Consider the following 14,258-nt stretch of genomic DNA (forward strand, 5'->3'; position numbering starts at 1 on the left):
CACTCTCAGCCCAGCTGGTAATGGGAAAATGTCCACAGCTTCACAGCCACTGTGTCAAGAGAGATGGGTGGGGGGGAGGTAGAATGCCACCAAATCAAAGTGGAGGGATTTGACATTTTCTGTGCATAGGTGTAAGTGACTGAACACACCCAGGGTGACATTGAATCAAACTTGTTCCTTCTCTAACCAAGTGGAATGGCATCCCATTTTGAGTCTTTCCAGGTCCGTGTTGGTGAGTGCTCTGCTGGGCTGTCTTCTCAGCCCAGATGCTATGGGAGTATGAAACACCACAAAACCAGCTACCTGAAGATTGCTCTGGTGATTCAGATCTCTTACTTCTGCACCACTCCTCTGAGAAGGGCATGCCCAATGGAAAAGGTGTCACCATGAAAGATTCTCTAGGTCTGGGCAATGGTCAGCTGAACAAATGAACCTTTAGGGCTACTGGAAGTACAAACCCGAACTTCCAAGCCAGTTTAACTCACACTAGGAGCGGACCGGGCGGGGGGTGAAAAGGTGCTTTAAACCTACCTTAACCCGCCCCCCCCACACACACACGCACACCCACCAGTACCATGGTCTTGCACTGGGACCAATTTGGCTGGTTCAGAAGATCTGGCTCATTGTATAGTAGATAAAAATGGGACTCCATTATCTTGATCATCTATCACCAGCATCCAACAAAAAACGTAAAGAAAAAATCCAAACAGGTAGTTCCCTGCCTGTCTCCAGAAGCCGCAGCCGCCAGAGTGCCAGATGCTCACAGCCCAGTGGCTTGCTTTGTATTCCAAGCAGCATTAGTCTCTGGCACTACTTTGCTGGCTAGAGATATTTTGTATTTTGTAGGGTTTTTCCCTTTATCTGTGGAATGTCAGGTTCTTACATTACACAGATGATCTGAGGAAAACAAAGACCTGCCTGGATTGGAGGGGAATGGCATGGAGACATTTATTTCCCTAGAACAGGTAGTGTAACAAATCAATCCTGACTGTGCTGATAAATTGAACTTCAAGCTTGGCAATGCACCTTTTTAGGTGTAATCCAGTGTTAGACACAGCAGGAAGCCAAGCAAAGGACTCATCACTGTTAGCATTTCATTTTGCGGAGAGCTGCTCTCAGAGGGGGGGAAAAACCTCCTTTAATTCTTCCTCATTTTGGGTTCCCATAGCTTGAAAATGTAAAAGGATCTTATGTGTATACTCATGTATGCGTGTGGTAGAGCTCAAGGGATTTTTCTGACTCCTTCTGAAGTCTGGCTAATTTAAAATGAGTTCCCTTTGCCCCTCTCCAGACCCATGTGAGGGATCATTAGCACTATGCTTGGAAGATAGAGGAAAGCAGGGCTTATAGCAGTGAAACGAGCTCTGCACTGAGTAACCTTGGCATAAGACACTAGACTGGTAGTAGGCAGGCTGGGGTTTGATTTGATCATAGGTGACGCGTAGGAGGGACACAGGGGGGCACATGCCCCCCCCCCCCCTTTGCTTCCAAGCGGTCCCCACTCACCGCCATGGTGCCCTCCCCACCCAGTCATGAGAGGCACCAGTCATTCATGGATTTGAGGGCAGTTTGACCTCCAATAAATCACTTAATCTCTTCAAGATCCATTCCCCACCTATAAATGGGAAACAAAATAATAATAATTTCTTTCTCTCACTCTGTCTGCCCTATCTAGGTAGCAGGCTCTTTGCAACAGTGACTCCCTCATGCTCTGTGTTCATACAACACCTAGCAAAATAGGGCCCTGATCTCTGTCAGGGCCTTTTCGCACTAGTGTAATATAAAAATTCCTGCAAATATAAATAGTAATGACTCCATTTTGCTTTCAAGACATAAATATTCTTCCTTGCGAAATCATTCCCATACACATCTGCTGACTACACACATATTTCAGTCAGAGGTAGTCCAGCAACATTGAATTTATGAGGAAAAGAGTCATCCTGCAAGCAGATCACTCTTCCTAGCTTCCCAGAGACCCAGGGCAAGACTTGGTGAATTTAACCGACGAGCCAAGAACTGAGGGAGGGAGTTAGGGAGGTAATTTTTCACCACCTTCTTCAGGTTAGCACTGAGGAGCACAGGGCTCTATATATAACACTCACTATAACTCAGTGCTGCTCTGGACAGGATGGTGACCCCCCTGTCCCTCCTCCCTCAGAGGTGAAATAAGACCGCCATCATGTCACTTTTGTGTCACACATGCAGTGTGAAACCACTTCAGTGATTTCATTGTGAATCTTGCTGTTTGGTTTCTTTTTCTGAAAGCTGCAGGTCACCAGCTAACTTTATGTGAAAATTTTCCATTTTCATTAAAAGGAAGTACATTTCCAACCCTCGTCACTGTGCAAGAACATTTGAAAGAATCGACCCTAAAGGCTCAAAACACAAAAAGCAAATAAAAAAGGACCTAAATTTATTATGTTCACAACTTCCTAATTTTAAACCAATCTCATGAGTCAGAAGGGAGGCTGACTCAAGACTTTGGCTCACTTCGGTTGTATTTCATACCCCATTACCAGTTCTTGATCCACCCAGGACCACCTTCTACCTTCTCATTTAAATGCCCATTGAGCTGGATGAATTCCTCACTTCTAATAGTTAGCTGTGTTTGCAGGCTGACAGTTGTCAATATAAGGACAGATCTCCATCTAGTGGTGTTTTTTGTAATTCATGGCCACTTTATTACTGTTAAAGATTCCTAATGGAAAATCTTTTAATAACAAAATGTAATATCCTTTTCTGTAGCCTGTCATTGTATTTGAATTCCACTGTCACTGACAAATGCAAGCTGGTAATTTATGTGTTGACTGCCTGCATATATACAATGTCCTCCAGCCTGGTATTTAACTCTGTTTTTACAAAAGATGCATGTTAGTCCCATTTTAGAGAAGAGGAAACTGAGACTGAGCAGGTAAGTGACTGTCCCCAAGTTACCTAGTGAGTGAGGAACAGAACCCAAGACTCCAGCTGTAGACAAGAAGAATCTGATCGAGATCTTCCAATTTATTTTTTGCAATGACTAAAAGGTCTTTAGACCTAAATCCTATTTCAACTCCAAGGATACATAAATAGTCCTTAAGTGTGACCTTATTCCATCCTACCTGAGTCCCTGAAAAACTTAGTGCAAAAGGCAGGTGAGCCCTTCTCCACACTGTTTTTTGTGATTTAGTCTTAAAGCTAAGATGACAGTATGTTACATAAATTAACTGAGTAACAGTTTTACAGGGAATTGATTGAGGTGCCTGAGAGGTGAAACAGATTTTGGACTATAACATAACACCTGAGGGCTGCGGGACGCACTAAATCTAGTTTAAATTTAAACTGATAACCCAGAGACAAGCATAGGGTCACAAAAGCGTTGCAGCCAGGACACCAGACTAGAACTTCTGGTTCCAGTCCAGTGGCCAATACTAGTAGCTTTGGGGAGATGCAGGACAACTTGTGGAAACTTGTAATTGGATAGCATGCCCTAGAAAGCATTTCGTTCAAGCCCCCAGTTATTAATAATTAGCTCGAACCCAACATGAGTTGACCACCTAGCTCTTTGGGCTATTGGCTTTTGTGGTGCCTTCCAACCAGGAGTTCCACTGCCTAATTGTGTATTGTGCAAAAAAGTAAATTTGCCCCTTTTCAATTTCTCTTAAGATTGTTTTGGTCTTCTACTGGAAAAAGGTGCAGTGCTGCTTACCCTGTCTACCTCCTCTCCACCATCTAGTATTATGTGCATCTCTGTATGATGTCCTCTTATTCATTCCAGTCTTTTCCTTAAAAAAAAAAAAAATCTGTATCCTCAGTACAGATCCAGACACATTCAATCCTGCTTTCCACTCCCTTGTAACAACCTACTGTAGCAATGCCACCCATGGCAAGGCTTAGCATCTCTGTTAATGCCTGCCGTTATAAATGAATGCATCCTTCAGAAACCTTTTCTATCATTTTTCTACAATGTACATTGTAATTCTGAAGATATATTATTCTTTTACTCAGGAAAACATTACTCTGGAGCAATGGAAAAGCTTTACAGCATCTGAGTGCGTGGCACTGCCAAAACATTTTATTGTGATCCAAATAATGCAGCTTGAATTGTTCGCATTTTGGTATAATGGTTGCAGTTAGACATTCTTCACACTTTTTAGCAGCAAATCACATGGTTCAATACAGATTATTGTTACAAATGTTCAGTAACACATGGCATAGATGAATTCTGTTTCTTCTCTGGATCAAGTAATCAATAACTCACTTCCCAGCAATTACACTGCTCTGCATTAAATAGATATACAATAAATGTGTGTAAAATTTAATGCATAATACAACTCAGTCACTAGAGAGGGTTATTGTAATAAACTTGCTGCATCCATTTAGAAATGCAACACCCTGATTTTAAACAGACACTGTTCAAGAGGAATTTGTAAACAATTTCCAACATGTAATCATATTATTCTTGCCAAACACCCCCCAGTTGCAAAAGGCTCAAATTCACCATGATCACACATTCTATGCAAGAAACCCTGCATGGACTGACAAGCTTTCAATACCTGACTGCACAAAAGAATCTGACGGAGGTCATTGCAAGGCTGGGGAATTCCTCAAACTCCCCATAAGCTTTTATACCACTGCTACTTCATTCAGTAAATCAATGTTTATAACATCCCCCACTGAGCTGAGTGTTAATTAAATCAGGCTTATTTAGGTTTCAGCATCATGTTCTTCTGCAAGTCGAGAGGGAAGGGGGATTCACACTTGTCACATGCTTCAGGCGAGGGTCTGCTTATAGAACCTGGGGTAGGGAGAACTTCAATATCTGGAACATGTGAAAGTAACTGTTGGAGTGAGAAAACCACGCCATTTTCTGTGTATTGTACATCTCTCCCCTCTGTGTTCTGTTATGACTTAGCTAAATACCCGTTTGGGAACAATGAAGAGAGATGCACAGTGGTATTTAGCCAAGTCACAATAAGCCACAAAGAAACATAGCATGCTATAAATAGAACCACATAGAAAAAATATATATAAAAATACATAAATATCCATTGTAACAAAAATACTTTCTTCATTAAAAATAAACTGCATGGGAATAAACTGATTATAACTAGAGGGACAGAATGTGCTGGCTCTTGTTCCCTCAGCATTCAAATCAGGCCGCTTCCTCCTCCAGGAAGTCTAAACTCAAGTGGGTTATTGCTGGGAGCAAGATGGTTCCCTTGCTCTCAGCTCCTGTTTTTAGTTCTGGGACCTGCCATGACCTAGCACAGCTGGGAAGTACAATTATAGGGAAAACATAACGGAGCTGCAGGCTGGAGCATGCCCAGTATGGACATTATCGTTGTGGAATTACATTGCAAAGCTCTGACGCCTCTACTGAGCATGGGTGAACTGAAATATTTTCAAGGGCTCGTAACTTAGCATTAGTGGGGTGGACTTTTAAGGGATGGTTTAAAAGCAAATCTCTGACACCAAAGCCATCCACTGCCAGATTTCAAGTCCCTGCTCCAAAGCCGGGAAGGGTAAGAGCTTCTTAAAGTAAAGGTCTCAAGAACTGCTGTTAACATGGGAAAAACAACATCTCTTTTTCCTAGCTTTGTTCTCAGAAGTAGCTGAACTGTTTCACCTGAAGTTTCCTGAAGAATCAGTCTGAGGCAGACACATGGGGCCAGATTCTGTTCCACCTATTAGGCACATCAGTGAATGGAGGTATCTACATGCAGTCCTGCTCCACCCTGCTTAAGTCCCTGAAAACAGTTAAAGCAAAAGGTTGCTGGGGCCTAAGCCTTTATTACAGATGCCTGGAGGTTGTGGAATTTGAATACTGTATTTTCTTGCATATCACACACCCCCAACACCTTGTTTTTGGGAAGGCAGAAGGAAGACAAGAAGATTTTTCCAGAGTTAAGACTGCATGGGCCTGTCTCTGCTCCTAATCTTCAGATCATTTACCTTCCCTTTCCTGGTCAGGCAAAGGCTACAGTTTTAACTTTCTCACAGCCGAATTGGCTGCTGTTGCCCAAGCAGGACAGGAAGGGTGAATGAATCAAAGATTAAGCTCTCTCCTGCTCCAATTCAGCTGTGAAAGGTTTCAAACTGTAGCTGATGCTAAAAGGTAGCAGTTGCACTGCTCTGTTCCAACCCTGGTCCCTCCATGCAGGCACTGTGCTGGGAGGGGGAAGAGAAGGAAAAGGATTAGGAGCTATTTTACAAAGTCTCCAGTGCTTCTACTCCACACAGCAAATCAGCTTCCCCACTTAAGAGATGCACCCCAGTTTTGGAGGGCTAATTTTTGGGGAACAGGTGTATGTGGTATGCAAGAAATATAGTGTTTGCATCTTTGGGTCATGAGCCATTCAAGCCAAAGACTGTCCCTCTCCCATGCCTATTCAGCCCAAAGCCAGCAGGGCCTACTCCTACACATGGCCATAATGTAAATCATTATTGCTAATACTAACTGAGAGAGAGTAGTTTCCAGCTACAATCAACCTTAAGAGCATATGGAAGCCTTAGGAAATCAGGCCATTCTAGAGGACATTTCTTTCTAATAGTTTAACTGGCGATAAGAATTACAAAATCAAAAGTTTGCATTCACTTGTTCCCTCAGTCCATCCATAATAAGGTCAGTCAGTCTAACATATGGTTCTTAGCAGAGTTTTCTGCAATGATATATAAAACCAATCTTCATTTCACCACGTATGGAATCCTACAGTCAAATTCTGCTCGTAGGAGAAACAGTTCTTCAAAAACATTCTTCAGTCAAGGGTGTTACCCTGCAATCCTTATTCACTTTGGCTATCATACAAGTCAGCCCACTAGCCTCAGACGGATTGCTCCCGTGAATAGGGATTGAGCACAGGAGTCCAACATGCACAGCAACTTGATTAAAAGCAGCTTTCCATGTCCGGGAGTAGGTCAGTGCATCTAGGTCACGTCAGTGCATCTAGGTCCCACTGCTTTGCATCATGAATAGAGTGTCATCATCATCCACTGTAAGGCAATAAGAAAGAGGTATGAACTGGCCTATCCCATTGAACTTTGGCAACATTCAGGTAACATCCAAAACTGGGAATGACAATGGTGGGGTCATGTTTCAAATGGTGCTGAACCCTGCCATATTGGAATCGGTGGGTGTTTGACCACAGACTTTGCTGGGACCCTAATTTGGCTGCTGAAGCAGGAACGAAAAATCTATTGGTCTTGTAGCCAATGCAAACTGGTTATAGTCTTGTAGCCAGTGAAAAGCCCTGAAATTTTGAGGCCACTGGTCCTTCTCTTGGCTTTGGCACAAACTCCTAAGTGAAATTTGTCTCCTTGCACCTCTTCCTCACCAATACTATAGAGATAATCATCCTTTCTACCTCAGAGGGGATTTTGAGGCATGATTAACAGTGGGAGCTTTTTACACCTACTTTTCAGGAAAGCAAATGACCCAGCAATGGCGAGCAACTAATAAGCCCCTTACAACAGCAGTTAAAGGAATATTAAGTTTTGAGACCATAGGAGTATGTGCATGCGCGCACGTGTTCCAAACACACACACACACTCTCTCTCTCTTTTCTGCATTACATGGAGTAAACAAGTGCAACACCTTACCTCAGACTCCTGGAGATATATTCCTTTGCCATCTTTAGTTAAGTTGCGAAAGGCCTCTGTGAAGGAGAGGGATGGAGGAAATTAATGCAATGCTAATTAGATAAAGGTTAACTGAAGCCCACCACCCCAGAGGCAAGTTAAAACTCAAAGCCTTCAACCCATTCACAAAGCATTGGGTCTACTCCACAGCCTCTGGACGAAGCTGCCTGCCCAAACACAGGGCAGTAAACTAGGGCCCAGTCACTTCCTGTTTCAGGACAGTAACATGGGAGCAGCTGAATAAAATCTAAGCATTGTGTTACCCTGCCTAGCCTAAGACAGCATGGCCAGATAATGCTGTCTAGTCTTGTCTGAAATGCTTGGGTGATGTATATTTAATATTCCCCAATGCCATGTGGAACAGAGCAGGACCTCCCTCATTTCTATTTTCTTCATTTCCCTTGGTAGTCAGGAGGTCTCAATTCCTCTCTCTAGGACACATCACAGGTTCCCCTCCTTTCTGTGTACTGTAGAACCTCCATTTGTTATTCTCTTAACCCCTTCCATAAACCCATACTACCACTCTACATGCAAGACCTACTTTCCCCGTGGAAATGAATGACCCCCTCCTGTTTGTCTAGCTTTGGTTTCTGGAAAAGATAATGGGAAGAAGATTAGAGGCAGAGGGCCCAGTTCTCCTCCCTTTCACTCCATTGGCTTCAGTGCAATTACTCCAGTCTACATAAGAAGGGTACTAGGCTCCATGTCTTGGCCCTTGCAGTCCAAAGCACTGAGTTGAAAAATTCTGAACAGGCTCCAAAAATGCCATGCAGTCCGGTGGCAGTGACATGCCAAGCAAGAATCCTACCCCCCATGATCTCCACTCGCAGCATGAAGCAGACAAAGCTCTCAAAGCTGATCTTCAGATCAGGGTTGCCGTATCGGATTGCCATCAGATTACAGACTTCATTGCTGAGTGAGATTCCTTTAGAAAGACAAACCAGAAGGAGAAGTTTGCTGCAAACATTGCCTAAGACTTACAACTGGGGATAAATCCAAAGTGTCTTCATCCAAATACCACCCCCTTCCCAAAACTAAAGTGGTTCGATCATCTCTATTTCCAGCCCCCCCAAGAGGTAGTGTAAGTAACAGATGGCGGTTCTCTTTACCCACCACTGACATGCAGCCATCTCTGACTGAAGTCATAGCAGCTGTTTACCCATTTAACAGCAATATTCTGTGTGTGTTTAAGAGAAGCAATTAGCTGAAACTATTGGAGAAACGTATCTCCTAGCTTCCCTCATCTTTCTAAGTCATGCTTTTTTTGTTTTGCTGATAGTCAGGCAAATTCATCCCAAATATCTTCCAGTACTGAAGGTGAGTAAAACATAACCCTGATCACCGAATATATATTCATACTGTCTGGAGTTTTGGAGGTCACTCGTAGCTCTTGTGTCCTGGGTGTAAAGGTTACCAAGAAAAATGTAATGTAAAGGAACTAGATAAGGCAGATAGCCAATAAGTCATCATCATTTAAGCTCTGATCCATTAAAAGGAGTTGAGTGAGCAAACCCTAGCTCCTAAGCAAAGTGGCATCAAAGACTATACGGCTATATGTAGTTAGGTGCCAGCCTGTGTTGTTCTCCTTGCAGATTTAAAATCTTAGGTCTTATATTGACAAAGTCTGCCCCTGCTGTTGCCTGCACTTGTGTAGCAGATGTAAAAGGCCAGATCCTGAGTTGTTGGAAATCAGGGTTAACTTTAGCATCTTTGATGGAGCTGTGCCAGGTTACACTCACTGGGGATCTAGCCCATGATCATACGCCTACAAAATCAGTGCAGTTATTCATGACTTTCAGGGGAGGTAGATTTTATAGGCAGAAACTTCTGTCCCTGATTGAAAGTCAACTATGGAGTGATCACCTTTGTCCTCAGCTGTGAGTCTGAGGCATACAGATATACAGGATCTGAATGAAGTTGGAGCAATACTCAATACTTCAAATCATGTAAGTACAAGAGTCTCCTGAAGCTGATAATGATTCCTGAACTACAGGGAGGGGAGGGAAGCTAGCAAGAGAGTAGCAGAACTAGCACAGGTCAATCAGCAACATGGGTACCTGTGTATTTTGTCTGCCTCTGTCCCCACTGTACAGTCATAAAATCATAGGGTCATTTAGTCCAGCCTCTAGTTCTATCCCAGTTCGGAGGGTTGTCTGGCTTCTATGGGGAAGTGAGTACCTGCCAATATTTGCTACCTGCTCACCTATCTCCTGTACAGCTGCATGCAGTTCCACTAAGTCCAGATTTCCCAATCTGTGAATGTCTTTTTTCTGGAAAATTTCCTATTTAAAAACAACAACAACAAAGTAAGTGAAAGAAGTAAGAGTAATTGTGAGCATCTTCAAAGGTGAAGATCCTAAGCAGACAGTGTTGACAAATAAACCTCACTGAGCTGCGTGTGTTGCTCATTAATGTGAAGGTGTTAAAACAATTCATTGTTTACAGTCAATAGCAGCAGCTTAGGAAACAAGCAGCATTTTCCATCTGGTGAGGAACTTGAAATTGACACTAACTTCCCCAGCAAAGCAGACACTTGGGTGGGAGTTATATCCAGAAAGTCTAAAAGCCAAAGTCCTGCTCTGATTTACAAACCCATTACAGCCCAATGGGGTTTCAGTGAGTAAAACGTCAGCACAGACTTTAGCCCCAAGCCTGTTCTGTTTACTATGTGTTGATGAAGCAACTATGCTGGGAATACAATGTTTCACAAAAATGCACCCTGTGAAAAGCTAGCAGGATCCAGAGCTCTCGCTGGGCACGTCTCCATGAGACTTTTACTGTGGAGCTGCCTACTTAGCTTTGCAGTAAAGACTCTGCATCTATACATGCGACGCTATTAGGTCACAGTAAACTAATAAACACTGCCATAGGTTAGTACTTGTAAATACTAGCACTATGGAAGAAAGAGACTTGGGGGTCATCATTGACCACAAGATGAACATGAGCCTGCAATGCAATGCGGCAGCTAGTAAAGCGACCAAAACGCTGGCTTGCATCCATAGATGCTTCTCAAGCAAATCCCGGGACGTCATTCTCCCCTTGTACTCGGCCTTAGTGAGGCCGCAGCTGGAGTACTGCGTCCAGTTTTGGGCTCCACAATTCAAAAAGGATGTGGAGAAGCTTGAGAGAGTCCAGAGAAGAGCCACGCGCATGATCAGAGGTCAGGGAAGCAGACCCTACGATGACAGGCTGAGCGCCCTGGGGCTCTTTAGCCTGGAAAAGCGCAGGCTCAGGGGTGATCTGATGGCCACCTACAAGTTTATCAGGGGTGACCACCAGCATCTGGGGGAACGTTTGTTCACCAGAGCGCCCCAAGGGATGACGAGGTCGAATGGTCACAAACTACTTCAAGATCGTTTCAGGCTGGACATAAGGAAGAACTTCTTTACTGTTTGAGCCCCCAAGGTCTGGAACAGCCTGCCACCGGAGGTGGTTCAAGCGCCTTCATTGAACACCTTCAAGATGAAACTGGATGCTTATCTTGCTGGGATCCTATGACCCCAGCTGACTTCCTGCCCTTTGGGCGGGGGGCTGGACTCGATGATCTTCCGAGGTCCCTTCCAGCCCTGATGTCTATGAAATCTATGAAATACAAGTACTATCCTGTGGTGGTGTTATTTAATGTGTAGATACTAATGGGGCTGGCTAGGGCACAAGAGTGCTTCAGTGCGGGGGGCTGCCAGCGCAGGGGTTCCACAGCACATTGAGCCGAGTCAAAGAGGGCTGCTCTGACCCAGATAAATGTGGCGTGATCCCAGGTGCATGTGTAAGTGTGGCACCTAGGAGCAATAAACTGCAACTCAATATGCACCAAAGTTTATTGCTTCACATTAATTGCATGTGTAGATGCAACAACTATGGGACTTTTCCCCTGGTCATTTGACCTTGATGAGTCTCATTCACATTGCAAGTAACCATGAATTTAAAAGCAGAAACCTCATTGTAAACAAGATGCTGAGCTAGACCTGACGTTTTTGTGCTATACGCAAGGTGCATGTACCAGGTTTCCCCTCCTTTAGCCCGACCGAGGAGCCGGTTTCCTCATAAAGCCCAGTCAGCTCTTATTCTAGTCCATTTATGTTACAGGGGGAATGCTTGTCCCCACAACAAAATGATGCAAGCAACAACGTAAGCTATAGACAAATAACAAACAAAAGTAAAACCTCCGGTCTTTCTACAGACCTCTGGAGAGAGGTAACCCAGGCTCAGTGCTTTCACTCACCATCACAGCCACCTCTTTCCCAACTGTAAGCTTTTAACTTCCTCTGGAGCCAGTCAATCATCCCTCTCAGCTGACTCGGGGCTCTTAGGCAGGTGGGCCCCACTCTCTAACCCCCTGCAGCTGGGCTTCAATCCCTGAGCCATACCTCATTGCAGTATGCATTCACACTGCACAATCTGCCTCAGACTGCCCTGCTTGGTATTATGTCTGTTCCTGGGTCTTAACAGGCCAAATACCTTTTCTAATCAGTTCCCATCTCTCTGTATACTCTATCATTAGCCTGGTTTCTCAGTTTTTAATTATTTCCTAGTCAACACATATTAATGAGTAAACTGGGGGGAGGAGCAAGTAAAGTATTTTAGTACCAGATAGAAAAGCAGTCTCCTCCACAGGACCCTGAATTCCTGAATACTCAGTGTACCACTGGCATTGAGCTTAGTTGAGGAGTTAAAGTTAAAGTCAATAAGAGTTGCAGTAAAATGGCAGAAAGATTCCAAAAACTGTAACAAATCAGAGTGATGATATATTTAACACAGTAACAATGGGGGTGAGGATAATTCTGGGATTTCTACCCTCTTCTGTAGGATCCTCCCTGGACCTGATCTTTTTCCCACTGAAATACATTAAAATTTTGCTATTGATTTCAATGGGAGCGGCATTCAATGCCTTACAAACCAAACTCTTAACACAACTGGTAGGAGATCTTTATGCAGGGAATCCCCCCCCGACCCGATGGATCAGAAGTCACAGTGAACCCTCCCCCTCACCAGGAAATTAAGGCCCAGGTAAGGTATTAGCTTATTCTGAAAAAGGATACATCTAGCAGTGCCAAGATACCCTGGCAGGCATTCAAGCTAAATCTCAGTCGAAAGTTTGGAAGATCTGGAAAAGAAAGAGTTGTTTGATGAATAAGGGAACACAGCTCATAAAAATGGATTCCAAAAGGCTCGATCCTGCTGACTTTAGGTCCAGCAGCAAACCTTCTGTCCACTTTCAGTGGAGACAGGATCTGGCCCTAAAGTTTTCATAGCAATTTTTCTCTCATTTAGAGGTTACATCCCCTGTGATTCAAGCTGGATAAAATAACACTGTCAAACAATGCGTTAGATCCCACTGCCAAGTGAATGGGCACAGTTCTCACAGAAGACAGCAGTGGTTCTCTGTGTCCGTGTCATGAAGGGTAGATTCTGACACATTATCTCTAGGTGTTACAGAAAACAGCAGTAAAATAACATCCCAAACTAAGTGGGATTTACTGGGTGACCTTCAGCAAAGTCATTTGGCTTTGGGCCTAATTCACTCCTAGTGTTTTTCCACTAGTTGCCATGGAGTTATGCTAAGGATGAATAGAAGCCCTTGTGCTTCGTATCTCTGTCTGCATAGATCTTATAGATAGTCAGGGCTTTTAAAGGCACAAATCTCATTGAAACTGTAATGTGGCCCCTGAGCTGAGCCATTCCCAAGTCATACACAAGTTGCACGGTAAGAATAGAAAGAGACTCTGCTGCTCTGCAAATCATGATTATAGATCGCCTGCAGCCTTCTACAGAACGGAGGACAGAACTCACAGATCCTGTCTCCCCAGAAAGTGAAGATGTTTAATTTCATAATAACCCTATTTATTAAATATGCATCCAGCACTGTAAAGTTTTGAAAGTATGGTCTTAAAACTAGAGAATGAAGACACCCCAATCAACTTTTTTCCTGCAGATCATGACAATGCCTGATGGGTCACTTCAGACAGCTAGCTACCAAGTCTCAGAGAAAATGGCCGTCTCCTCCATCAACCCTTATGGAAATTAAAGGGATCCAAAACCCTTAAAACATTTTTTATCTACCCAGAGGCCAGCAAAGTGAAAGTTGTTTATTCATTATCCTTTTTCAGCAAACCACACAATATCAGCATAGTGCAAAGGGACAACAGCAGGCTTCTACTTAGTCACTTGATTATAAAAAATTCTCAGGTTCTCTCTGTTGTTGTCACCATATTTCATTACTGGTAGAGGAACCAGGAGGGGGGGAATGGGAGGGGGTGGAACTGGACTGAACAGAGTCCCCACAAATGCAAGGTGCCCTAAAATAGTTTGTTATGAGGACACATCAACCTCAGTTGAATATATTCTCCTGTTGCCCAAGAAGGGAAGAGAATGGCAATAGAAGGGTAGAGGATTATAAACACATGGGAACCAAGTTCTGCCCTCACTGAATACTCTGAACTGTTATCACCATCAAGAGTAGACTTTGGGTCTAACTTCTCTGAGCACTAACCCTGTCCCCATGCAACTCCCATTAACATTAAGGATGCAGGCCCTATAGGTTAAATACAGGCCAGTGCCACCTACCAAGTATGTGCTGTTGTTGAGCTGCTGAAAGAACTGCTACACAGGGACTGCAGCTGGGAGAAGTAATAGAAATTCCT

The 14,258-nt window shown here is 43.7% G+C and overlaps 1 protein-coding gene across 1 annotated transcript in view; it reads right to left on the bottom strand.

Annotated features, from left to right (window-relative positions):
• Positions 1-4,040: 4,040 nt before the first annotated feature.
• LOC102373948 (calpain-14) overlaps positions 4,041-14,258 on the bottom strand; it is a 74,447-nt gene continuing 64,229 nt past the window's right edge. The window contains exons 16-21 of the mRNA XM_006016590.3: positions 12,657-12,721; positions 12,205-12,273; positions 9,821-9,899; positions 8,426-8,542; positions 7,579-7,634; positions 4,041-6,972 (exon numbers count right to left, since the gene is read on the bottom strand). Coding sequence (XP_006016652.1) covers positions 6,946-6,972; positions 7,579-7,634; positions 8,426-8,542; positions 9,821-9,899; positions 12,205-12,273; positions 12,657-12,721 — 413 coding nt within the window. The 3' untranslated portion in view covers positions 4,041-6,945. The remainder of the gene's footprint in view (positions 6,973-7,578; positions 7,635-8,425; positions 8,543-9,820; positions 9,900-12,204; positions 12,274-12,656; positions 12,722-14,258) is intronic.

Source organism: Alligator sinensis, unplaced genomic scaffold (assembly GCF_000455745.1).
Source record: "Alligator sinensis unplaced genomic scaffold, ASM45574v1 scaffold138_1, whole genome shotgun sequence".
Classification (NCBI taxonomy): Eukaryota; Metazoa; Chordata; order Crocodylia; family Alligatoridae; genus Alligator; species Alligator sinensis.